The sequence below is a fragment of the Pristiophorus japonicus genome, chromosome 6 (genome assembly GCF_044704955.1).
Source record: "Pristiophorus japonicus isolate sPriJap1 chromosome 6, sPriJap1.hap1, whole genome shotgun sequence".
Lineage (NCBI taxonomy): Eukaryota > Metazoa > Chordata > Chondrichthyes > Pristiophoridae > Pristiophorus > Pristiophorus japonicus.
In genome coordinates, this window is record NC_091982.1 from 156,947,184 (window position 1) to 156,971,807 (window position 24,624).

The 24,624-nt window shown below is 52.0% G+C and overlaps 1 protein-coding gene across 1 annotated transcript in view; it reads right to left on the bottom strand.

Annotated features, from left to right (window-relative positions):
* The window catches only part of LOC139265830 (serotransferrin-2-like), a 64,169-nt gene that overhangs the window by 12,448 nt on the left and 27,097 nt on the right, over window positions 1-24,624 (bottom strand). The window contains exons 7-12 of the mRNA XM_070883305.1: window positions 22,360-22,532; window positions 17,016-17,193; window positions 14,950-15,086; window positions 13,192-13,288; window positions 12,399-12,443; window positions 9,696-9,860 (exon numbers count right to left, since the gene is read on the bottom strand). Coding sequence (XP_070739406.1) covers window positions 9,696-9,860; window positions 12,399-12,443; window positions 13,192-13,288; window positions 14,950-15,086; window positions 17,016-17,193; window positions 22,360-22,532 — 795 coding nt within the window. The remainder of the gene's footprint in view (window positions 1-9,695; window positions 9,861-12,398; window positions 12,444-13,191; window positions 13,289-14,949; window positions 15,087-17,015; window positions 17,194-22,359; window positions 22,533-24,624) is intronic.

A 24,624-nucleotide genomic window follows, 5' to 3' on the forward strand; every position in this document is an offset into this window, starting at 1 on the left:
AGTGGTGGTCACTCCGATCCGGCCCCGGTTCCACCCCACTAGTGGTGGTCACTCCGATCCGCCTTCACTTCCACCCCACTAGTGGTGGTCACTCCGATCCGCCCTCACTTCCACCTCACTAGTGGTGGTCACTCCGATCCGGCCCCGCTTGCACCCCACTAGTGGTGGTCACTCCGATCCGCCCTCACTTCCATCCCACTAGTGGTGGTCACTCTGATCCGCCTTCACTTCCACCCCACGAGTGGTGGTCACTCCGATCCACCCTCACTTCCATCCCACTAGTGGTGGTCACTCCGATCCGCCCTCACTTCCACCCCACGAGTGGTGGTCACTCCGATCCGCCCTCACTTCCACGCCACGAGTGGTGGTCACTCCGATCCGCCTTCACTTCCACCCCACTAGTGGTGGTCACTCTGATCCGGCCCCGCTTCCACCCCACAAGTGGTGGTCACTCGGATCTGTCCTCACTTCCACCCCACTAGTGGTGGTCACTCCGATCCGGCCCCGCTTGCACCCCACTAGTGGTGGTCACTCCGATCCGGCCCCGCTTCCACCCCACGAGTGGTTGTCACTCTGACCCACCTTCACCTCCACCCCACTAGTGGTGGTCACTCCAACCTGTCCTGACTTCCACCCTACTAGTGGTGGTCACTCCGACCTGCCCCCACTTCCATCCCACTAGTGGTGGTCACTCCGACCCGCCCCCACTTCCATCCCACTAGTGGTGGTCACTCTGACCCGCCCCCACTCCCATCCCACTAGTGGTGGTCACTCCGACCCGCCCCCACTTCCATCCCACTAGTGGTGGTCACTCTGACCCGCCCCCACTTCCATCCCACTAGTGATGGTCACTCCGATCTGCCCCCACTTCCACCCCACTAGTGGTGGTCACTCCGATCTGCCCCCATTTCCACCCCACTAGTGGTGGTCACTCCGATCCGCCCTCACTTCCATCCCACTAGTGGTGGTCACTCCGATCCGCCCTCACTTCCACCCCACTAGTGGTGGTCACTCCGATCTGCCCCCACTTCCACCCCACTAGTGGTGGTCACTCCGATCTGCCCCCATTTCCACCCCACTAGTGGTGGTCACTCCGATCCGCCCTCACTTCCATCCCACTAGTGGTGGTCACTCCGATCCGCCCTCACTTCCATCCCACTAGTGGTGGTCACTCCGATCCGCCCTCACTTCCACCCCACTAGTGGTGGTCACTCCGATCCGCCCTCACTTCCATCCCACTAGTGGTGGTCACTCCGATCTGCCCTCACTTCCACCCCACTAGTGGTGGTCACTCCGATCCGCCCTCACTTCCATCCCACTAGTGGTGGTCACTCCGATCCGCCCTCACTTCCACCCCACTAGTGGTGGTCACTCCGATCCACCCTCACTTCCACCCCACTAGTGGTGGTCACTCCGATCCGCCTTCACTTCCACCCCACTAGTGGTGGTCACTCCAATCCGCCCTCACTTCCACCCCACTAGTGGTGGTCACTCCGATCCACCCTCACTTCCACCCCACTAGTGGTGGTCACTCCGATCCGCCCTCACTTCCACCCCACTAGTGGTGGTCACTCCGATCCGGCCTCACTTCCACCCCACTAGTGGTGGTCACTCCGATCCGCCCTCACTTCCACCCCACTAGTGGTGGTCACTCCGATCCGGCCTCACTTCCACCCCACTAGTGGTGGTCACTCCGATCCGCCCTCACTTCCACCCCACTAGTGGTGGTCACTCCGATCCGGCCCCGCTTCCACCCCACTAGTGGTGGTCACTCCGATCCGGCCCCACTTCCACCCCACTAGTGGTGGTCACTCCGATCCACCCTCACTTCCACCCCACTAGTGGTGGTCACTCCGATCCGGCCTCACTTCCACCCCACTAGTGGTGGTCACTCCGATCCACCCTCACTTCCACCCCACTAGTGGTGGTCACTCCGATCCGGCCTCACTTCCACCCCACTAGTGGTGGTCACTCCGATCCGGCCTCACTTCCACCCCACTAGTGGTGGTCACTCCGATCCACCCTCACTTCCACCCCACTAGTGGTGGTCACTCCGATCCGGCCTCACTTCCACCCCACTAGTGGTGGTCACTCCGATCCGGCCTCACTTCCACCCCACTAGTGGTGGTCATTCCGATCCACCCTCCCTTCCACCCCACTAGTGGTGGTCACTCCGATCCGGCCTCACTTCCACCCCACTAGTGGTGGTCACTCCGATCCACCCTCCCTTCCACCCCACTAGTGGTGGTCACTCCGATCCGGCCTCACTTCCACCCAACTAGTGCTGGTCACTCCGATCCGCCCTCACTTCCACCCCACTAGTGGTGGTCACTCCGATCCGCCCTCACTTCCACCCCACTAGTGGTGGTCACTCTGATCCGCCCTCACTTCCACCCCACTAGTGGTGGTCACTCCAATCCGCCCTCACTTCCACCCCACTAGTGGTGGTCACTCCGATCCGGCCCCGCTTCCACCCCACTAGTGGTGGTCACTCCGATCCGGCCCCGCTTCCACCCCACTAGTGGTGGTCACTCGATCCGCCCTCACTTCCATCCCACTAGTGGTGGTCACTCCGATCCGGCCCCGCTTCCACCCCACTAGTGGTGGTCACTCCGATCCGCCTTCACTTCTACCCCACTAGTGGTGGTCACTCCGATCCGCCTTCACTTCCACCCCACTAGTGGTAGTCACTCCGATCTGCCCCCACTTCCACCCCACTAGTGGTGGTCACTCCGATCTGGCCTCACTTCCACCCCACTAGTGGTGGTCACTCCGATCCGCCCTCACTTCCACCCCACTAGTGGTGGTCACTCCGATCCGCCTTCACTTCCACCCCACTAGTGGTGGTCACTCCGATCCGCCCTCACTTCCACCCCACTAGTGGTGGTCACTCCGATCCGGCCTCACTTCCACCCCACTAGTGGTGGTCACTCCGATCCGCCCTCACTTCCACCCCACTAGTGGTGGTCACTCCGACCCGCCCTCACTTCCACCCCACTAGTGGTGGTCACTCCGATCCGCCCTCACTTCCACCCCACTAGTGGTGGTCACTCCGACCCGCCCTCACTTCCACCCCACTAGTGGTGGTCACTCCGATCCGCCTTCACTTCTACCCCACTAGTGGTGGTCACTCCGATCCGCCTTCACTTCTACCCCACTAGTGGTGGTCACTCCGATCTGCCCCCACTTCCACCCCACTAGTGGTGGTCACTCCGACCCGCCCTCACTTCCACCCCACTAGTGGTGGTCACTCCGACCCGCCCTCACTTCCACCCCACTAGTGGTGGTCACTCCGATCCACCCTCACTTCCACCCCACTAGTGGTGGTCACTCCGATCCGCCCTCACTTCCACCCCACTAGTGGTGGTCACTCCGATCCGCCTTCACTTCTACCCCACTAGTGGTGGTCACTCCGATCCGCCTTCACTTCTACCCCACTAGTGGTGGTCACTCCGATCCGCCCTCACTTCCACCCCACTAGTGGTGGTCACTCCGATCCGGCCTCACTTCCACCCCACTAGTGGTGGTCACTCCGATCCGCCCTCACTTCCACCCCACTAGTGGTGGTCACTCCGATCCGCCCTCACTTCCACCCCACTAGTGGTGGTCACTCTGATCCGCCCTCACTTCCATCCCACTAGTGGTGGTCACTCCGATCCGCCTTCACTTCCACCCCACTAGTGGTGGTCACTCCAATCCGCCCTCACTTCCACCCCACTAGTGGTGGCCACTCCGATCCGCCCTCACTTCCACCCCACTAGTGGTGGTCACTCCGATCTGCCCCCATTTCCACCCCACTAGTGGTGGTCACTCCAATCCGCCCTCACTTCCACCCCACTAGTGGTGGTCACTCCGATCCGCCTTCACTTCCACCCCACTAGTGGTGGTCACTCCAATCCGCCCTCACTTCCACCCCACTAGTGGTGGCCACTCCGATCCGCCCTCACTTGGTCACTCCGATCCGCCCTCACTTCCACCCCACTAGTGGTGGTCACTCGATCCACCCTCACTTCCACCCCACTAGTGGTGGTCACTCGATCCACCCTCACTTCCACCCCACTAGTGGTGGTCACTCGATCCACCCTCACTTCCACCCCACTAGTGGTGGTCACTCCGATCCACCCTCACTTCCACCCCACTAGTGGTGGTCACTCCGATCCGGCCTCACTTCCACCCCACTAGTGGTGGTCACTCCGATCCGCCCTCACTTCCACCCCACTAGTGGTGGTCACTCCGATCCGGCCTCACTTCCACCCCACTAGTGGTGGTCACTCCGATCCGCCCTCACTTCCACCCCACTAGTGGTGGTCACTCCGATCCGGCCCCGCTTCCACCCCACTAGTGGTGGTCACTCCGATCCACCCTCACTTCCACCCCACTAGTGCTGGTCACTCCGATCCGCCCTCACTTCCACCCCACTAGTGGTGGTCACTCCGATCCGGCCTCACTTCCACCCAACTAGTGGTGGTCACTCCGATCCGCCCTCACTTCCACCCCACTAGTGCTGGTCACTCCGATCCGCCCTCACTTCCACCCCACTAGTGGTGGTCACTCCGATCCGCCCTCACTTCCACCCCACTAGTGGTGGTCACTCCGATCCGGCCCCGCTTCCACCCCACTAGTGGTGGTCACTCCGATCCGCCTTCACTTCCACCCCACTAGTGGTGGTCACTCCGATCCGGCCCCGGTTCCACCCCACTAGTGGTGGTCACTCCGATCCGCCTTCACTTCCACCCCACTAGTGGTGGTCACTCCGATCCGCCCTCACTTCCATCCCACTAGTGGTGGTCACTCTGATCCGCCTTCACTTCCACCCCACGAGTGGTGGTCACTCCGATCCACCCTCACTTCCATCCCACTAGTGGTGGTCACTCCGATCCGCCCTCACTTCCACCCCACGAGTGGTGGTCACTCCGATCCGCCCTCACTTCCACCCCACGAGTGGTGGTCACTCCGATCCGCCTTCACTTCCACCCCACTAGTGGTGGTCACTCCGATCCGGCCCCGCTTCCACCCCACAAGTGGTGGTCACTCCGATCCGTCCTCACTTCCACCCCACTAGTGGTGGTCACTCCGATCCGGCCCCGCTTCCATCCCACGAGTGGTGGTCACTCCGATCCGTCCTCACTTCCACCCCACGAGTGGTTGTCACTCTGACCCACCTTCACCTCCACCCCACTAGTGGTGGTCACTCCAACCTGTCCTGACTTCCACCCTACTAGTGGTGGTCACTCCGACCTGCCCCCACTTCCATCCCACTAGTGGTGGTCACTCCGACCCGCCCCCACTTCCATCCCACTAGTGGTGGTCACTCCGATCTGCCCCCATTTCCACCCCACTAGTGGTGGTCACTCCGATCCGCCCTCACTTCCATCCCACTAGTGGTGGTCACTCCGATCTGCCCCCATTTCCACCCCACTAGTGGTGGTCACTCCGATCCGCCCTCACTTCCATCCCACTAGTGGTGGTCACTCCGATCCGCCCTCACTTCCACCCCACTAGTGGTGGTCACTCCGATCTGCCCCCACTTCCACCCCACTAGTGGTGGTCACTCCGATCTGCCCCCATTTCCACCCCACTAGTGGTGGTCACTCCGATCCGCCCTCACTTCCATCCCACTAGTGGTGGTCACTCCGATCCGCCCTCACTTCCATCCCACTAGTGGTGGTCACTCCGATCCGCCCTCACTTCCACCCCACTAGTGGTGGTCACTCCGATCCGCCCTCACTTCCATCCCACTAGTGGTGGTCACTCCGATCTGCCCTCACTTCCACCCCACTAGTGGTGGTCACTCCGATCCGCCCTCACTTCCATCCCACTAGTGGTGGTCACTCCGATCCGCCCTCACTTCCACCCCACTAGTGGTGGTCACTCCGATCCACCCTCACTTCCACCCCACTAGTGGTGGTCACTCCGATCCGCCTTCACTTCCACCCCACTAGTGGTGGTCACTCCAATCCGCCCTCACTTCCACCCCACTAGTGGTGGTCACTCCGATCTACCCTCACTTCCACCCCACTAGTGGTGGTCACTCCGATCCGCCCTCACTTCCACCCCACTAGTGGTGGTCACTCCGATCCGGCCTCACTTCCACCCCACTAGTGGTGGTCACTCCGATCCGCCCTCACTTCCACCCCACTAGTGGTGGTCACTCCGATCCGGCCTCACTTCCACCCCACTAGTGGTGGCCACTCCGATCCGCCCTCACTTCCACCCCACTAGTGGTGGTCACTCCGATCCGGCCCCGCTTCCACCCCACTAGTGGTGGTCACTCCGATCCGGCCCCGCTTCCACCCCACTAGTGGTGGTCACTCCGATCCGGCCTCACTTCCACCCCACTAGTGGTGGTCACTCCGATCCACACTCACTTCCACCCCACTAGTGGTGGTCACTCCGATCCGGCCTCACTTCCACCCCACTAGTGGTGGTCACTCCGATCCGGCCTCACTTCCACCCCACTAGTGGTGGTCACTCCGATCCACCCTCACTTCCACCCCACTAGTGGTGGTCACTCCGATCCGGCCTCACTTCCACCCCACTAGTGGTGGTCACTCCGATCCGGCCTCACTTCCACCCCACTAGTGGTGGTCACTCCGATCCACCCTCCCTTCCACCCCACTAGTGGTGGTCACTCCGATCCGGCCTCACTTCCACCCCACTAGTGGTGGTCACTCCGATCCACCCTCCCTTCCACCCCACTAGTGGTGGTCACTCCGATCCGGCCTCACTTCCACCCAACTAGTGCTGGTCACTCCGATCCGCCCTCACTTCCACCCCACTAGTGGTGGTCACTCCGATCCGGCCCCGCTTCCACCCCACTAGTGGTGGTCACTCCAATCCGCCCTCACTTCCACCCCACTAGTGGTGGTCACTCCGATCCGGCCTCACTTCCACCCCACTAGTGGTGGTCACTCGATCCGCCCTCACTTCCATCCCACTAGTGGTGGTCACTCCGATCCGCCTTCACTTCCACCCCACTAGTGGTGGTCACTCCGATCCGGCCTCACTTCCACCCCACTAGTGGTGGTCACTCGATCCGCCCTCACTTCCATCCCACTAGTGGTGGTCACTCCGATCCGCCTTCACTTCCACCCCACTAGTGGTGGTCACTCCGATCCGCCCTCACTTCCACCCCACTAGTGGTGGTCACTCCGATCCGCCTTCACTTCTACCCCACTAGTGGTGGTCACTCCGATCCGCCTTCACTTCCACCCCACTAGTGGTGGTCACTCCGATCCGCCCTCACTTCCACCCCACTAGTGGTGGTCACTCCGATCCGGCCTCACTTCCACCCCACTAGTGGTGGTCACTCCGATCCGCCCTCACTTCCACCCCACTAGTGGTGGTCACTCCGATCTGGCCTCACTTCCACCCCACTAGTGGTGGTCACTCCGATCCGCCCTCACTTCCACCCCACTAGTGGTGGTCACTCCGATCCGCCTTCACTTCCACCCCACTAGTGGTGGTCACTCCGATCCGCCCTCACTTCCACCCCACTAGTGGTGGTCACTCCGATCCGGCCTCACTTCCACCCCACTAGTGGTGGTCACTCCGATCCGCCCTCACTTCCACCCCACTAGTGGTGGTCACTCCGATCCGGCCTCACTTCCACCCCACTAGTGGTGGTCACTCCGATCCGCCCTCACTTCCACCCAACTAGTGGTGGTCACTCCGATCCGCCCTCACTTCCACCCCACTAGTGCTGGTCACTCCGATCCGCCCTCACTTCCACCCAACTAGTGGTGGTCACTCCGATCCGCCCTCACTTCCACCCCACTAGTGGTGGTCACTCCGATCCGCCTTCACTTCCACCCCACGAGTGGTGGTCACTCCGATCCGCCCTCACTTCCATCCCACTAGTGGTGGTCACTCCGATCCGCCTTCACTTCCACCCCACGAGTGGTGGTCACTCCGATCCACCTTCACTTCCACCCCACTAGTGGTGGTCACTCCGATCCGGCCCCGCTTCCACCCCACGAGTGGTGGTCACTCCGATCCGTCCTCACTTCCATCCCACTAGTGGTGGTCACGCAAACCTGCCCTCACTTCCACCCCACTAATGGTGGTCACTCCAACCTGTCCTGACTTCCACCCTACTAGTGGTGGTCACTCCGACCCGCCCCCACTTCCATCCCACTAGTGGTGGTCACTCCGACCCGCCCCCACTTCCATCCCACTAGTGGTGGTCACTCCGATCTGCCCTCACTTCCACCCCACTAGTGATGGTCACTCCGATCTGCCCCCACTTCCATCCCACTAGTGATGGTCATTCTGACCCGCCCTCACTTTCACCCCACTAGTGGTGGTCACTCCGACCCGCCCCCACTTCCATCCCACTAGTGGTGGTCACTCTGACCCGCCCCCACTTCCATCCCACTAGTGATGGTCATTCTGACCCGCCCTCACTTCCACCCCACTAATGGTGGTCACTCCAACCTGTCCTGACTTCCACCTTACTAGTGGTGGTCACTCCGACCCGCCCCCACTTCCATCCCACTAGTGGTGGTCACTCCGACCCGCCCCCACTTCCATCCCACTAGTGGTGGTCACTCTGACCCGCCCCCACTTCCATCCCACTAGTGATGGTCATTCTGACCCGCCCTCACTTTCACCCCACTAGTGGTGGTCACTCCGATATGCCCTCACTTCCACCCCACTAGTGATGGTCACTCCGATCTGCCCCCACTTCCATCCCACTAGTGGTGGTCACTCTGATCCGCCCTCACTTCCATCCCACTAGTGGTGGTCACTCCGACCCGCCCCCACTTCCATCCCACTAGTGATGGTCATTCTGACCCGCCCTCACTTTCACCCCACTAGTGGTGGTCACTCCGATCTGCCCTCACTTCCACCCCACTAGTGGTGGTCATTCTGACCCGCCCCCACTTCCACCCCACTAGTGGTGGTCACTCCGATCCGCCCTCACTTCCACCCCACTAGTGGTGGTCACTCCGATCCGCCCTCACTTCCACCCCACTAGTGGTGGTCACTCCGATCCGCCCCGATGCTGAGGCCACTTCCGCCCCATTCCAACAAAAGCACAACGTGCTTAATTTCTCTGGATTGTCCACCCCATGCATTGGAGCAATTGGAACTCTTCAAGAGTTCTCGTTTTGGGCGGTGGGCAATTTCGGCCCCACAGACTCAGTAAAGGAGCATGTATGAGGTGCGGACAATAGGAAACATACAGGAGAGAGAAGGCAACGAATAAGGCAAACTTACAGTAAATTGTGAAAAAAAATCAAGGAGAAATATTCTTTGACAGCTCCTCCCAAACCTGCGACCTCTACCACCTTGAAGGACAAGGGCAGCAGGCACATGGGAACACCATCACCTCCAAGTTCCCCTCCAAGTCACACACCACCCTGCCTTCGGCATGGGTTGCCATTCATTCATCATTATTCATCAAAATCCTGCAACTCCCTCCGGGAGGGAGGTCACTCTGACCCGCCAAGAGTGAATAATTTTTAAAATATGCAGATTACAAGAGGAGAAAGTGTATGGGAAGCACAGAGAAAGGAAAAGAGATGAGACAAAGAAAGGCAAAGTAAAGAGACAGGAAAGTGTAGAGAGCAGGAGAGCAAGACACAGAGAATGTTTACTTTTAATTTTTCCCTTGAGCAAATCTACAGAGAAGCATTAACTCGAACTATTAAACATTTCACAAGCGGGGAGGAATGCGGAATCACACTTACAATTAAAAATGTCACAAGCACCAATTTTATTGTTTGCAACCAGGGTTCCCATGGGAACGTTCCACCCAGCACTGCGCCCGATAGCTGTGTGACAGGACTTCTTCCCACTCAGTTTCTCCCAGTTCATAGTTGGATCCTTTACAACGGCCACAGCATAATAAGAGGCTATGAGAAGAACACAAACATGTTTAACAGTCATAATGGAAAAGGGGATGAATATTTGAAGCAGAGAATGATTCAGGGCTTTGTGAAGACAGCAGGGCAATGGGTTGTTTTGGATTGTTCCAGCACAGACACAACGGGCCAAATGGCCTCTGAATCAGAAGGTTGGAAGTTCAAGCTGTACTCCAGAATTTCAGTACATCATTTATATTCGCCCTCCAGTGCAGCACTCAGGGGGTTCGATGATCTGCTTTGTGGAATCAGGTTATATCTTAACTATAGCCATCTTTTGTTTCTTTACTTGTCCCAAGGGAGTTAGATATGGCCCTTACGGCCAAAGGGATCAAGGGGTATGGAGAGAAAGCAGGAAAGGGTACTGAGGGAATGATCAGCCATGATCTTATTGAATGGCAGTGCAGGCTCGAAGGGCCGAATGGTCTACTCCTGCACCTATTTTTTATGTTTCTATGTTTCTATTACCATCTCCTTTTGCCTTGCATCATCATCGCTTTTGTATTTTAATCTCTCCTGCCTTCCACCCTATCACAGACCTTCCCTTTTGTTTTTTCCTCCCCTCCCCGCTTTCCCTGCCTCTGCACTTGTTTAAATCCTGTTATATCTCTAACTTTTTCCAGTTGTGACAAAAGGTCATCGACCTGAAACATTAACTCGGTCTCTCTCTCCACGGATGCTGCCTGACCTGCTGAGTATTTCCAGCATTTGCCGTTTTATTTCAGATTTCCAGCATCCGCGGTATTTTGCATTTGTACATGTTAACTGTGGTGCTACTTCTGCCCAGCCATCGGGACACATTACCGCTCCACCTCCCCCCACCCATAATCCCCGACTCTGACCTTGGTGATTGTGACTTGGAGTGGGGGTTTTGGAGAATGTGGTGGACAGCAGATACTGCAGCTTCAGAGAGAGGCAGCACAACTGTCCCAGCAACTGACCTACATTGGCTCCCAATTAAGCAATGCCTCGATTTCAAAATTCTCATCCTTACTTTCAAATCCCTCCATGGCTCGCCCCTCCCTTTCTCTGTAATCTCCTCCAGCCCCACAACCCCCCGAGATTTCTGCGCTCCTCTAATTCTGCCCTCCGGAGCATCCCTAATTGTAATCGCTCAACCATTGGTGGCCGTGCCTTCTGTTGACTAGGTCCCAAGCTCTGGAACTCCCTGCCTAAACCTCTCCACCTCGCTACCTACTTTTCCTGCTTCAAGGTGCTCCTTAAAACATACCTCTTTGACCAAGCTTTTGGTCATCTGTACTAATTTCTCCTTATGCGGCTCGGTGTCAAATTTTTATCACATAATACTCCTGTGAAGCGCCTTTCACTCTATTAAAGGTGCTATTTAGAAACATAGAAATTTACAGCACAGAAGGAGGCCATTTTGGCCCATCTTGTCCGTACCGGCCGACCAAGAGCCGCACGGCCCTCGGTCAGCAGCCCTGAAGGTTACATATAAACCTATGAACAATGAACAATGGCGGAAAGGTAAAGAGCACCCAGCCCAACCAGTTCGCCCCACACAACTGCGACACCCCTTATACTGAAACATTCGACACTCCACCCCAACCGGAGCCATGTGATCTCCTGGGAGAGGAAGAAAGCAGATAAAAACCCAGGCCAATTTAGGGGAAAAAAATATCTGATAAAATTCCTCTCCAACCAATCCAGGCGATCGAAACTAGTGCCCTGGCCATATTCAATTCCCTGCAGTACTTACCATCATATCTGCACCGGCCAACAAGATGTTATTCAGTCTAATCCCAATTATCAGCTCTAGGTCTGTAACCCTGCAGGTTACGGCACTTTAATCCAATCATCTCTTAAAAGTGGTGAGGATTTCAGCATCCACCACTCTTCCAGGCAGCGAGTTCCAGATCCGCACAACCCTCTGCGTTAGGAAGCCCCCCCTCAAATCCCCTCTAAACCTTCCACCAACCACCTTAAAACTATACCACCTCCACCAATGGAAATAGGCCCTTACTATCCACTATGTCCAGGCCCGTCAATATTTTATACACCTCAATTAGGTCTCCACTCAACCTTCTCTGTTCCAATGAAACAAATCCAGCCTATCCAATCTGTCCTCATAACTAAGATTCTCCATTCCAGGCAGCATCTTAGTAAATCTCCTCTGCACCCTCTCTGGTGCAATCACGTCCTTCCTATAACACGGCGACCAGAAAGGGCTGTGGGTGCTGAGTCTTTGCGTAAATTCAAGGCTGAGATAGATAGATTCTTGGACTCTAGGGGAATAAAGGGATATGGAGATCAGGCAGGAAAGTGGAGTTGAGGTCGAAGATCAGCCACGATCTCATAGAATGGCGGAGCAGACTCGAGGGGCCGTATGGCCTAGTTCTGTTCCCTATTTTCTCTCTCCCTCCTTTCTTGAATAGCGGGGTTACATATGCAAGTGAAGTTCATTATCAGGTACACGTGTGACAATGTTTTTCATGGAGTGAAGCTCATCACTAGAGACCGCACAGAGTCGATGAGATTTGTCTTAGATGTAAATATTTTAACACTTACGTATCTTGGTGTTTACCGCTGTGGGATTGCATGGTTCAGAATTGGCTGCAGAGAGAAAGGAAGAAAATTAATTTTAAACACCGATTACAACTTTACATCCTCCATCGGTTAAGAGGCAGAAAAAGATCTCCAACCCATCGATTTTCCGATACCCGCTGCACCCAGGAAATCCAATGTGCCTGGGTGCTGATCCAGGATAATCTCCCCTAGGAGTTGTCACTGAACATTACACTTCTAGAACATATTATTTTTAGAAAAATCCTTTGTATTTTCATACGGATTATGGCTTTGTGTACTGTACGGGTTTCTGAAGCTCCATTAATATGGGGCACCTGAACTGTTTCATAGAAGTAGGCTATAGGACACTTCTATGACACATCGCGGATCCCCAGATTTTGCAGAATATTCAGGAATTCTATGTAAAAAAATGGTCACTGCGCAAACTTTACAGCCTTAAGCATTATGCAAAGAACACTTATTGAGGACAAGGAGTGCTGTAGGAGGTGTAAGTTCCAGCTGAAGAGTTTGAAGACTAAGGTCAGGCCCAATGTTCCGTGATACCAGGAGAGGCTACAGTCTTGCCACTTCAAACAGCCAGATTGAAATTCCACACACACATGGGTCAATTTTCTCCTTGTCAAATACAGTGGGTTCTCATGGGGACTTGAGCTTGGGTTGGGCCAAATGTACTCAGGTCCAAGTGACCTCCACACAGAATCCATTCTAGACGTTGTTTAAGCCCCGAATTCATGCAGTGATAATAGCAAGTTAGAACTTTGTGATGGAAACTTACTTTTGTTATAATACTCTGCCATGACCGGAACAAGGCCGCACTTTCCTCCAATGTAGACCTCTCCTCCATCAAAACTTGCTGCATCGGCATCTCCAAACTGCAACCACAGGATTTATTTAGTGTCTCTCTCTCTCTCACTCTCTCCGTTCCTCCACACCATAAACCATAGGTTTCTCTCCATACTTGAAGTTAATTATTCAATGTAGACAGTCGGGAGAGATTCCACCGGTCTCCCTCCTGCTCTAGATGTAGCCAGGGATCATGACTTTCTAGAAGTGGCAAGAGGTTTCTTGATTTATCCTAGCTATTAATTGCCATCAGCCGCTGAGATTCCATGAAGTAGAGTCTTCAGGGGTATTGTTAGCATCCATAAGATCTTTGTGTAGCAAACCAGATATAATTGAACAAGTTAAAGTTAGGGACCCTTGTTGAATTTTTGAATATTAAGGGAATCGAGGGATATGGGGATAGCATAGGAAAGTGGAGTTGAGGTAGAAGATCAGCCATGATCTCATTGAATGATAGAGCAGGCTCGAGGGTCCAAATGGCCCACTCCTGCTCCTAATTCTTATGTTCTTATTATGCTCTTTTGGAAACCGTGACCATAACATAATTGAGTTTAGTGTCAGACTCACCATGAATAAGGAGACTATTATGTGAGTTTGTTAATTTTAGGAGGGTGGACTTTTGGGGAGTGAGGAAGCAGTTAATGGTGGTTGACTGGAATAGATTGTTAGAAGAACAAAGATTGTAGGGGCAGTGTACTTTGAAATGCACAATGTAGTGATTATAAAGTAAATTTACCCACTGGGTATGTTTACCTTATTCTTAGAATGGAGGTGACACTGCCAAGGCTGCATTTATTGCCCATCCCTAGTTGCCCTGAAAAAGTGATACTAGGCCTTCTCCTTGAACCACTACAGTCCTTGTGGCGATGGTGCTCCCATGATGATGTTAGATAATTAATTTCAGGAGATTGACCCTATGACAAAGCATGTACTGTAATATATATCCAAATCAGAATGGCATGTGACTTGGAGGTGATGATGTTATCATGACGTTATTGCTTTCCTTCTCAGTGGTAGAAATTGTGAGTGAGGGAGGTGCTGTCAAAGTAACCTTGGTAACTTGCTGTGGTAGATCCCTGTCGATCATACCTACCGCAGCCACAGTATGCCAATGGTGGAGGGGATGGATAGTGAGTGCGGTGACATGGGGGCTGGCCAAATAAACTGCTTTTGCTGGATGGCATTGAATTTCTCGAGCGAGTGGCTGCACCCATCCAGGCGAGTGGTGAATATTCAGTCACACTCGTCCCTGAGCCCTGTAGATAGTGACAAGGCTTCGATGGTTGGGGAGATGTGCCAGTCATTGCAGAGGACCCAGCCTCTGTCCTGCTCTTGTAGCCATGGTATTAATACGGCTGGTCCAGTTAAGCTTCTCACCACTGAACCCTGACAAAGGGTCATGGACCTGAAACCTTAACCCTACTTTCCTTTCTCTACAGATGCTGCCTGACCTACTGAGTGCATCCAGCATTTCCTGCTTTTATTTCAGATTTCCAGCATCCGCAGTATTTTGCTTTCGGTGTTCGGTGGGACTGTGCAGGTGGAGTTTTACTCTGTGTATAACCCGAGCTACGCACGACCCCGGGGTCTAAAGGATGGAATAATATCCCACTTGTTTACGTTAACTTGATAAACACAACATTCAGTCAGCCCCCTAAAGAAGGTTTTGTAAAACACTGCTGTCATTTACCATGATCCGTTTGATGCAGTCCTCAGCGTTGCGGCCCATGACGCAACTTACTGCCGTCCAACTCTCACACTTCTGTTGCTCAAGATCTCCAGTGGTACACCAGCGTATCTTGCCAGGATTCAAGGCACTGTTGTCGTCTGTAACACAAAAATTTTGATTGGATTGTTATCCTGCTGTAAAACTATCATTTACAAACTGGAGCCGCATATCAATCTGTGAGTCCCTGTATCTGGTAATACTGCACAAATTGACATTCTCAGAGCTGCAGCATCCTACTGCACAGCAAAGGAACCGGAAACTGCATTGTCTCCCAATGGCCCCATCAGCAAAGGCTACTGTGACACTAGTGAAACAGTGTAGGAGGTCCCAGGTCTCCCTATGCGGAATTAGGAACATAGGAATTGCTAGATGAGAACGACCACGGTCCATCTAGTTCGCCTTCTACCATTCTAGTTGACCAGTCACAATAATCTATCAATTAGTCTACAACAGACCCAGACATGAGGCAAAGAAACCCCCAGTGGTGGAGAGCTTTGGAAACCATAGGTCCGCAGTCACGTGTTCCTTCCAAGCATGCCACACGTCATGTCTCAAATTACTCATACACTCTATCCCAAAATGTTATCATCTTGGTTAGCAGATCTCAGTCTGAACAGCAGTTGAGGCACAATATTGGCCTCAGCACCACTGGACTAGGCAGGTGAAAAATCAGCCAGGGTCTACCCACTGGATCCCTCACCACTGACCCCTGTTGGGACAGGTACAACGCTGGTTTTACACCCTGCCCACTTTTACTCTTTATTGAAATCAAATCCCCCAAAACCTGGACAAGTTCAGGAAAAATTCAGTTAAAACCCAATTAAGTAAGCAAATGAACTTAAAAAAAAATAACGACAATTCACAATTATTTACACAGTTCACAGACACATTATTAAGGGAGTTTAGGGTTATGGGAAGCAGGCAGGGAAGTGGAGTTGAGTCCATGATCAGATCAGCCATGATCTTATTGAATGGTGGAGCAGGCTTGAGGGGCTAAATGGCCTACTGCTGCTCCTGTTTCTTATATTACGGGGCTCACCATCAGAATCTTCCTAGATCATTTATTGTCACTTCCCTGATACTACGATGGTGATGTAATAAAAATGGTTGGAGATTATGCACAAGGGAACAGTTGTGAACTTGCTTTTAAGAGACAATGCTTCGGTGTGTGACCTGAGACTTCAAGGCATTATCAGTGTGGTAACTGTACCCTGATGTCCTTGCTCCAGACTTAACTGGGAATGGAAGACTGACATTGGCTGCAGTTCAAAAAAATAGAGTTTCATAGCGGTATGCAAAGAAGATCCATATACACTTGAAGAAACAGCTAAATTGCATGGCCTTTGTCTCTTTTCCTGCTTCCAAAAAAATTGAGTCCAGAGATACACACATGCACCACATCACGATGTCAGCACTGTATGAGTAGTGAGCAGGGTGTGTGTATGATGTCAACGCTGTACATGCCACAGGCAGGGTCTATGTGTGAAGTAAGCGCTTTACATATAGCGGGTAGGGTGTGTGTGTGATGTCAGCACTGTACGTGCAGCAAGCAGGGTCCGTGTATGATGTCAGCACTGTACGTGTAGCAGGCAGGGTGTGTGTATGATGTCAGCACTGTAAATGCCACAGGCAGTGTCAGTGTGTGAAGTAAGCGCTTTACATATACCGGGTAGGGTGTGTGTGTGTGATGTCAGCACTGTATGTGCAGTGGGCAGGGTGGTGTGTGTGATGTCAGCACTGTATGTGCAGTGGACAGGGTGTGTGTGATGTCAGCACTGTACGTGCAGTGGGCAGAGTGCGTATGCTGATAGACCGCTAAACACGATACTCTGGGGAATCCCCAGCACACTACACCCCATTCAAAATCCCCAGAATGGGCAGCCACCACCACATTGAGATACCTTCCCTGACCCCTGGTCAAGTGGAGGCTGCCTGTGGCCACATCCGGGCACCAACATTGGGAGATCACCCCGCGGATTGCCAGGCCAGGATGTTTACTATTAATCTTCACCAAAGCAAAATCCTACTTCTTTTGAGAGTCCGTAGAGCATTTGCATATTCACTGCCGAGATACAGAAGGGAATCTATCCCGCTGGGGAGGTGAATCAGGTTCTGTGTTGAGTCTTTGAACATCAGGTCCTTCCGTTCATATGTCATTGAGTTGAAGAGTTTGAAATTCGCATAACTCTGTGGCCCAAATAATTCCTGGAAAACATATTTGTAGATTCAGTGGTGTTTACATGAAGCCTCTTAAAACTCAACCATTAAACTGTTTTTTAAACTCTAGCAGGAATACTTCACCCTGCCATATTTTCAATGTGATAATTTTACACCAGCACTTAGAGGTATTTGATGCTGTACTGAGTTTCTTCTGCAAACCAGCCCCAGTACCAAGAGCCAAACGCTCCCCTGTCTGACATCAAAGATTCCCAACCCACGAGCAAAAAATAAAAACCGCAGAAGCTGGAAATCTGAACGAAATAAACAGAAAGTGCTGGAGACACTCAGTGGGTCAGTCAGCATATGTGGGGAGAACGGACTGACTCAGCTCCTCAGGCGTGGACCCTTCATCACGACTCGTGTCTGCTTTGCAAAGAGTGCATTCAGATGTCTGAAGCTGGTCCTCGGGAATTGTCGCAAAATGCAACTCATCCAATACTCTGCCTCCCTCACCCCATCGTGCATTTATATTGCGCCTTTAACACGCCCCACTCACAAATCACCCCTGTCAGTGTTAACCTTCATGGACTGCCATCTCACAGCTCATTGATTTAGAAATCATAGAAATTTACAGCACAGAAGGAGGCCATTCGGCCCATTGTGTCAGTGCCGGTCGAAAAAGAGTTACCCAGCCTAATCCCACCTTCCAGCACTAGGTCCGTGGCCCTGTAGGTTACGCTCTTTAAGTGCACATCCAAGTACCTTTTAAATGTGATGATGGTTTCTGCTTCTACCACCCTTTCTGTCAGTGAGTTCCAGCTGCCCACCACCCTCTGGGTGAAGAAATGTTTCCTCATCTCCCCTCTAGTCCTTCTACCAACTACTTTAAATATATGCCCCCTGGTTATTGACCCGTCTGCTAAGGGAAATAGGTCCTTCCTATCCATTCTATCGAGGCCCGTTATACACCTCAATTAAATCTCCCTGAACCTCATATGTTCCAAGGAAACAACCCCAGCCTATCCAACCTTTCCTCATAGCTAAAGCTTTTCAGTCCTAGCAACATCCTCGTAAATCTCCTCTGCAACCTCGCTAGTGAAATCACATCCTTCCTGTAATGTGGTGACCAGAATTGCACACAGTACACTAGCTGTGGCCCAACTAGTGTTGTATCCAGTTCTGTTATATAACTTCCCTGCTGTTATATTCTATGCCTCGGCTAATAAAAGAAAGCATTCCGTATGCCTTTTTAACTACCTTATCGACCTGTCCTGCTACCTTTAAGGATCTGTGGACATATACTCCAAGGTCCCTCCGTTCCTCCACATCGCTCAGTATCCTCCCATTTATTGTGCATTCCCTTGCCTTGTTGCCCCTCCCCAAATGTATTACCTGATTTCAAATCCTCGACCTTCTCTACAAGTTGCCGTACAGCCCTGCCCTGCCTTGCCTCTACAACCTCCTTCAGCTCCACGTTCCAGCAATGCTCCCCACGCTCCCATCTCTGTCCTCCTTTTCCCTCTCTCCCCTGCACTTACAATGCTCTCCCTAAACGTGTCTGCCTCCCCGCTCCCTCAAACGACTCCTCAGAATCTACCTCTGACCCTGCCGCTTGCCACTTCCCCGGCCCTTCTCCCACCTCCCGTAGCCTCTCATCCACCATTGCTTGATGTCTGGTTGTTTATTTTTTGGCATTTCACCTCTGTGAATCACTTTGGGGCACATGCCCCTGTCTGCAGTGATGCAATGGAGCTGACCATCTCTCTGACGCCCAAGAGAGGGAGCTAGAGGCCTGGTTGAAAATAGGAGGTAAATAATCCTCTTCTCATCCAGCACCACAGATTCCTCAATGGTGGGGCTCACGTGTGACCCAGAACATCGCCTACGCCTGAGCTCTGTAGACATGGGGCTACTGCTGGGTGTATCAGAGATGAGGAATGCGCCCAAGATGTAAGGGTAGGGTGGGCAGAACCCAACACCATCCCCCTCAGTCTGAATGAGTTGGAATGTCCACGAATCCAGGTTCTGCTCTAAATTCCAATGCATCTGCCCCCAACTACACCAGAATTCTGCCTTGAGAAGGAGTGTTCTTTCTGGGCTACGGATCTCTAAAAGTTAGAAAAGACCATTAATAAATTATGAAGAGTTTTGATAGTGTAGATAGGGAGAAACTGTCCCCACTGGCAGGAGGATCAGTAACCAGAGGCTACGGATTTAAGATAATTGGCAAAAGAGCCGGTGGGATATGAGGAGAAATGTTTTTGACGCAGTGAGTTTTTATGCTCTGGAATGCACTGCCAGAAAGGGTGATGGAGGCAGATTCAATAGTAACTTTCAAATGAAAGTTGGATATACACTTGAAAAGGAAAAATGTGCAGGCCTATGGGGAAAGAGCAGGGAAGGGGAACAATAACACGGGTCTTTCAGGGAGACAGCACAGGCTCGATGGGCTGAAAGGCCTCCTTCTGCGCTGTATGATTCTATAACTAAAGGAAAATGGGATTCTGGGTTTTACGTACAGGGACAATATAAAAGCAAGGAGAATTTGTAAAAGACAGTGGTTAAACCACAACTGGAGTATGTATGCAGTTCCAGGCAATCCATTACAGGAAGTTTATTAGAGGCACAGGAATAACAGAGTGAGGATTGACAAGAATGAAACCAAGATGTTCTAAAAGATTTTACAGCCAATACATTACTTTTGAGGTGTGATTATTCGTGTTGTAGGCAGACATGGCAGCCAGGTTGTACGCAAAAGCAGCAATGAGATAATTGAGCAGTTAACCTGTTTTAGGTGGTGTTTTTTGAGGGATAAATATTGGTCAGAACATCAGGAGAACTTGCTCTTCTTTGAAAAGTGCCATGGGATTATTTATGTCCAAATCAGCAGGCAACAGGGCCTTGGTTAAAGTCGCAATTGAAAGACAGCACCTCCAACAGTGCAGCACTCTTTCGGTACTGCAGTGAAGTGTCAGCCTAGATCATGCATCAAGTTCTGGAGTGGAACTTGAATCCTGAAAATATTTAATTGCAGCAGAGAATATTAAGGGACATAGAATCATAGAATCTTACAACATCGAAGGAGGCCATTTGACCCATAATGCTCTTTGAAAGAGCTATCCATTTAGTCTCACTCCTCTCGCTTTTGGAAGTTACTATTGAATCTGCTTCCACCAGCCTTTCAGGCAGGGCATTCCAGATCATAATAACTTGCTGCTTAAAAAGCATCTCCTCGTCTTCTTTCACCTTAAATCTGTGTCTTCAGGTTACCGGCCTTACTGCCTGTGGAAAGTTTCACCTTATTTACTCTATCAAAACTCTATCATTTTGAACACCTCTATTAAATCTCCCCATAATCTTCTCTGCTCTGAGGAGAATAATCCCAGCTTCTTCAATCTCTCCACATAACTTCAGTCCCTCAGCTCGGGTAACATTCTGGTAAATCTCCTCTGCACTCGCTCCTAGGAGATCCAGGAGGTTTTCGGACAGATTTTCAAAGGTGAGTTATAAAAAAATAATTTCCTCCGATTAGTGAGTTAGCAGCAAGGGAGCATAGAGTGAGAATTATCACTGGTGGAAGAAAGGGACAAGTTAAAATAATTGTTTTTGCACAGAGGGTTATTAGAACAAGGGTTATCTGATGAAGGGTCATCGACCCAAAATGTTAATTCTGTTTTTCTCTCCACAGATGCTGCTTGAGATTTCCAGCATTCTGTGTTTTTATTATTCGAACAAGGATTGTTTTACTATAACGGGCTACTGAGGCACAGGCTGTAACATCATTTAAAAGGGAATTGGATAAGTATCTGAAAAGGCAGAATATTAAAAACTGACAGGAAAAGTGAATGGAAATGGGATTGCACCTGAATAACGATATGGACATGATAGACCGTTTCTGTGCTGTAATTTCCACGATTTTATGATCAGAGAAAGTCAGTCACTTTATTCGGGAACATTTCTACACGTTGCACTTAGTGTCTGTCCGCACCTCCAACACTCTTTAGTCAACGAAAGGAGTCAAGGGTTATAGGGAGCGGGCAGGGAAGTGGAGTTGAGGCCAGGATTAGATCAGCCATGATGATATTGAATGGCAGAGCAGGCTCAAGGTGCCAAATGGCCCACTCCTACTCCTAGTTCTTATGTGACGATAAGTCATGTGGACTGTATTTAAGAGTTTGTAGATACGCTCAGAGCAATGTAATACTGGAGAGATGTAGCTCAGTGTACAGCCTATGACTGTAGGAATGATGACCCGGCTTCAATCCCAGGGTATCTCCAATTGCATTTCCAAGTGGCTACCGAAGTCAAGTTAATCCCATTTAAGTGTGAACATTCAAAAAAATATATAAAATATGGGAAAGGTGCAAGGAAATAGGGTGAGCATGGATAACTCCACTATGCAGCTAGCGCTGCTGAAGTTGCTACAATTCTATGGGCTGGATTTTTGGTCCGTTGCCACCTCTGTCCGCACCCTGGAGGGGGTGGTGATGGCTGTGGAACTGATTTTTGGCCGGGCGGCCAGCTTCCAGTGCCGCGCTGGGACATTGGGTGGCGGTTTTGTGAGGGCGCGGAGCAGTACCGCCCGAGAGCGGTGAGCTGCTGTGCAACGCCCCCGATTGTGACACCATGGTGAAATTTGTTTGCATCGGGACCCATAGCACCCCCTAGTGGGACCACCTGGGAAAGCAGGTAGTCCGAACTGTTCCGGCGGCAGTAAGGGAAGGAATGACTACCTGAGGTAAGTGTGATTATTTTTTGGGGTTTTATTTTTGCGATTTATCTTTATATGGGTGGGCAAAGTATCAGGAATGTTTTTTGTGGGTTATTTTGCGATTTATTTTTTCCAGGGTAGCCTCTCTTAGGGCGCTCTGAATCTGCTCTTTAGCTCGGGATTTTCGCTTGCTCAGCCGGCCTAGCACCCTGAGAGAGGTGTACAGCGCCTCCCTTAGTGCTCCGCCCCACTCAGGGCCCAGCTGCTGAATTTTGTGGCTGCAGACGCAAACCATTTCCGGGCGCAAAATTTACCACCCCGCCGCCATTAGCGCCCGAAAATGCGTCCAACCCCATGATCTTTATCAAGATTTTTTTGCAAGTCCAGCTACACAATGCCATGAGTGCGAGTCATTCGTTCTTTCCAGAGTTACCTGCACCAGTTCTGAGCTAAGACTTGCTGACGGACAGGTGAAAGTGCCATTCATCCCTCGGGCATACCTGAGCTCTCGAAAGGAATCTCCAAATCGCCTCATTCTTCTCATCTTCAACAGCACCGCTTCTCACCACCACTGCATGAGCTGGCACTTTTGCCCAGTAACAGTCCTTGTAATCATCAATGGACTTTCTGGTACCATCTAAGCACAGGAGCTCATAGTTTCCCTTCTCAGCAGCTGGGAATAACAAGAAAATATATTCAGACAGGTTTGTGTGTGCACTCCTCCCAACCCCTCATTCCCACCACAGCTCAGGCAATACAAGTTATATGTCAGGTTTGGTAAATATAAAATGGCAGTGTCTATGCAAATATCAGTGGAGTGATATTCTGTCCCTGGGAAGACAGACGCACCAACATTAGCGTCCTCGACCAGGCCAACATCCCCAGCATTGAAGCACTGACCACACTTGATCAGCTCCGCTGGGCAGGCCACATTGTTCACATGCCAGACATGAGATTCCCAAAGCAAGCGCTCTACTCGGAACTTCTTCTCGGCAAATGAGCCAAAAGTGGGCAGAGGAAATGTTACAAGAACACCCTCAAAGTCTCCTTGATAAAGTGCAACATCCCCAGCGACACCTAGGAGTACCTGGCCTAAGTGGAGGAGTGCATCCGGGAGTACCTCGAGTCTCATCGCCGAGAGCGTGCAGAAATCAAACGCAGGCAGCAGAAAAGCGTGCGGCAAACCAGACTCCCCACCCCTTCCCTCAACGACTGTCTGTCCCACCTGTGACAGGACTGTGTTTCTTGTATTGAACTGTACAGCCACCTAAGGACTCATTTATAGAGTGGAAACAAGTCTTCCTCGATTCTGAGGGACTGCCTATGATGATGATCAGTGGAGTGGCACAGTGTATTACGGGCCCAACACACTGATACAGTGGAGGGGGGAGGAGGGGTGGGATTTTAACCTGAAGGCACGGGTGGCTTTGGGTGATGGTGTGGGTTTAAAATCAGCAAACATGTCAGTGTGCCAGGATGCCGGCTCCAATTTTCCAACGTCCGGGTTTAACTGGAGCACGTTAGGCCGTTTGCTCGCAACTCCCTCAAGAGAGGCAGGTTGCCTATTAACATAGGATCATCGCTCAATGAGAGCGATATTTCAACTGACTTTTAAATTTAGCAGTGCATCCATGGTTTTCCTGGGCTTCCTGAAACTCACCAAGGCAAGGTGAGGACACAGCAGCAATAGAGGAGCCTGAATCAATCTCGTGGAAATACTGAAATAAATGCTCAGCACTCACAGCTGCTTTCTTATCTGCGTGTGGGAAAGAGTTTGTTCACAATACTTTTGCTGAGAAGTTACTTTCTACACTTGAGGTTTTCTCAATCACATCAGGATGGGTGAAACTATGGCTGCCTTAGATTGGACCTCGAACAAAGATGGCGCAGATATAATGGTAAGTACTGCAGGGAATAGAATATGGCCAGGGTGATCTCCTGGACGAGTGTCGATCGCCTGGATGGGTCGGAGAGGAATTTTCCCAGATTTTTTTTCTCCCTAAATTGGCCTGTTTTTTAATCTGGTTTTTGCCTTTCCCAGGAGATCACATGGCTCCAGTTGGGGTGGAGTATAGATGTTTTCAGTATAAGTGGTGTGAGCCGGACTGGTTAGGCTGGGTGCTCTTTACCTTTCCGTCATTGCTCATAGGTTTATATGTAACCTTTAGGGCTGCTGACCAAGGGCCGTGCGGCTTATTGTCGGCCGGCGCGGACACGATGGGCCGAAATGGCTTCCCTCTGCGCTGTAAATTTCTATGTTTCTATGTTTTTATGTTTCCATCACCAGCATCAGATAGAACAGACCTGCTGTTTAGAGACCTGCAACTGGACAACAGAGACAGGAGCAGGAGAGGGGGCAGCAGGAGAGAGGGGGGAACTAGAGAGGGGAGCAGGAGAGTGGGGAGCAGGAGAGAGGGGATCAGGGGAGAGGGGAACAGGAGAGAGGGGGGAACAGGAGAGAGGGGGAACAGGAGAGAGGGGGAACAGGAGAGAGGGGGGAACAGAAGGGGAGCAGAGAGGGGGCAAAGGAGAAGCGGAGCAGAGAGGGGGGAACAGGAGAAGGGGAGCAGAGAGGGGGGAACAGGAGAAGGGGAGCAGAGAGGGGGGAACAGGAGAGAGGGCAGCAGGAGAGTGGGGAGCAGGATAGAGGGGAGCAGGAGAGAGAGGAGCAGGAGAGAGGGGGGAACAGCAGAGAGGGGGAGCAAGAGAGGGGGAACAGCAGAGAGGAGAGCAGAGAGAGGGGAGCAGGAGAGAGGGGAGTAGGA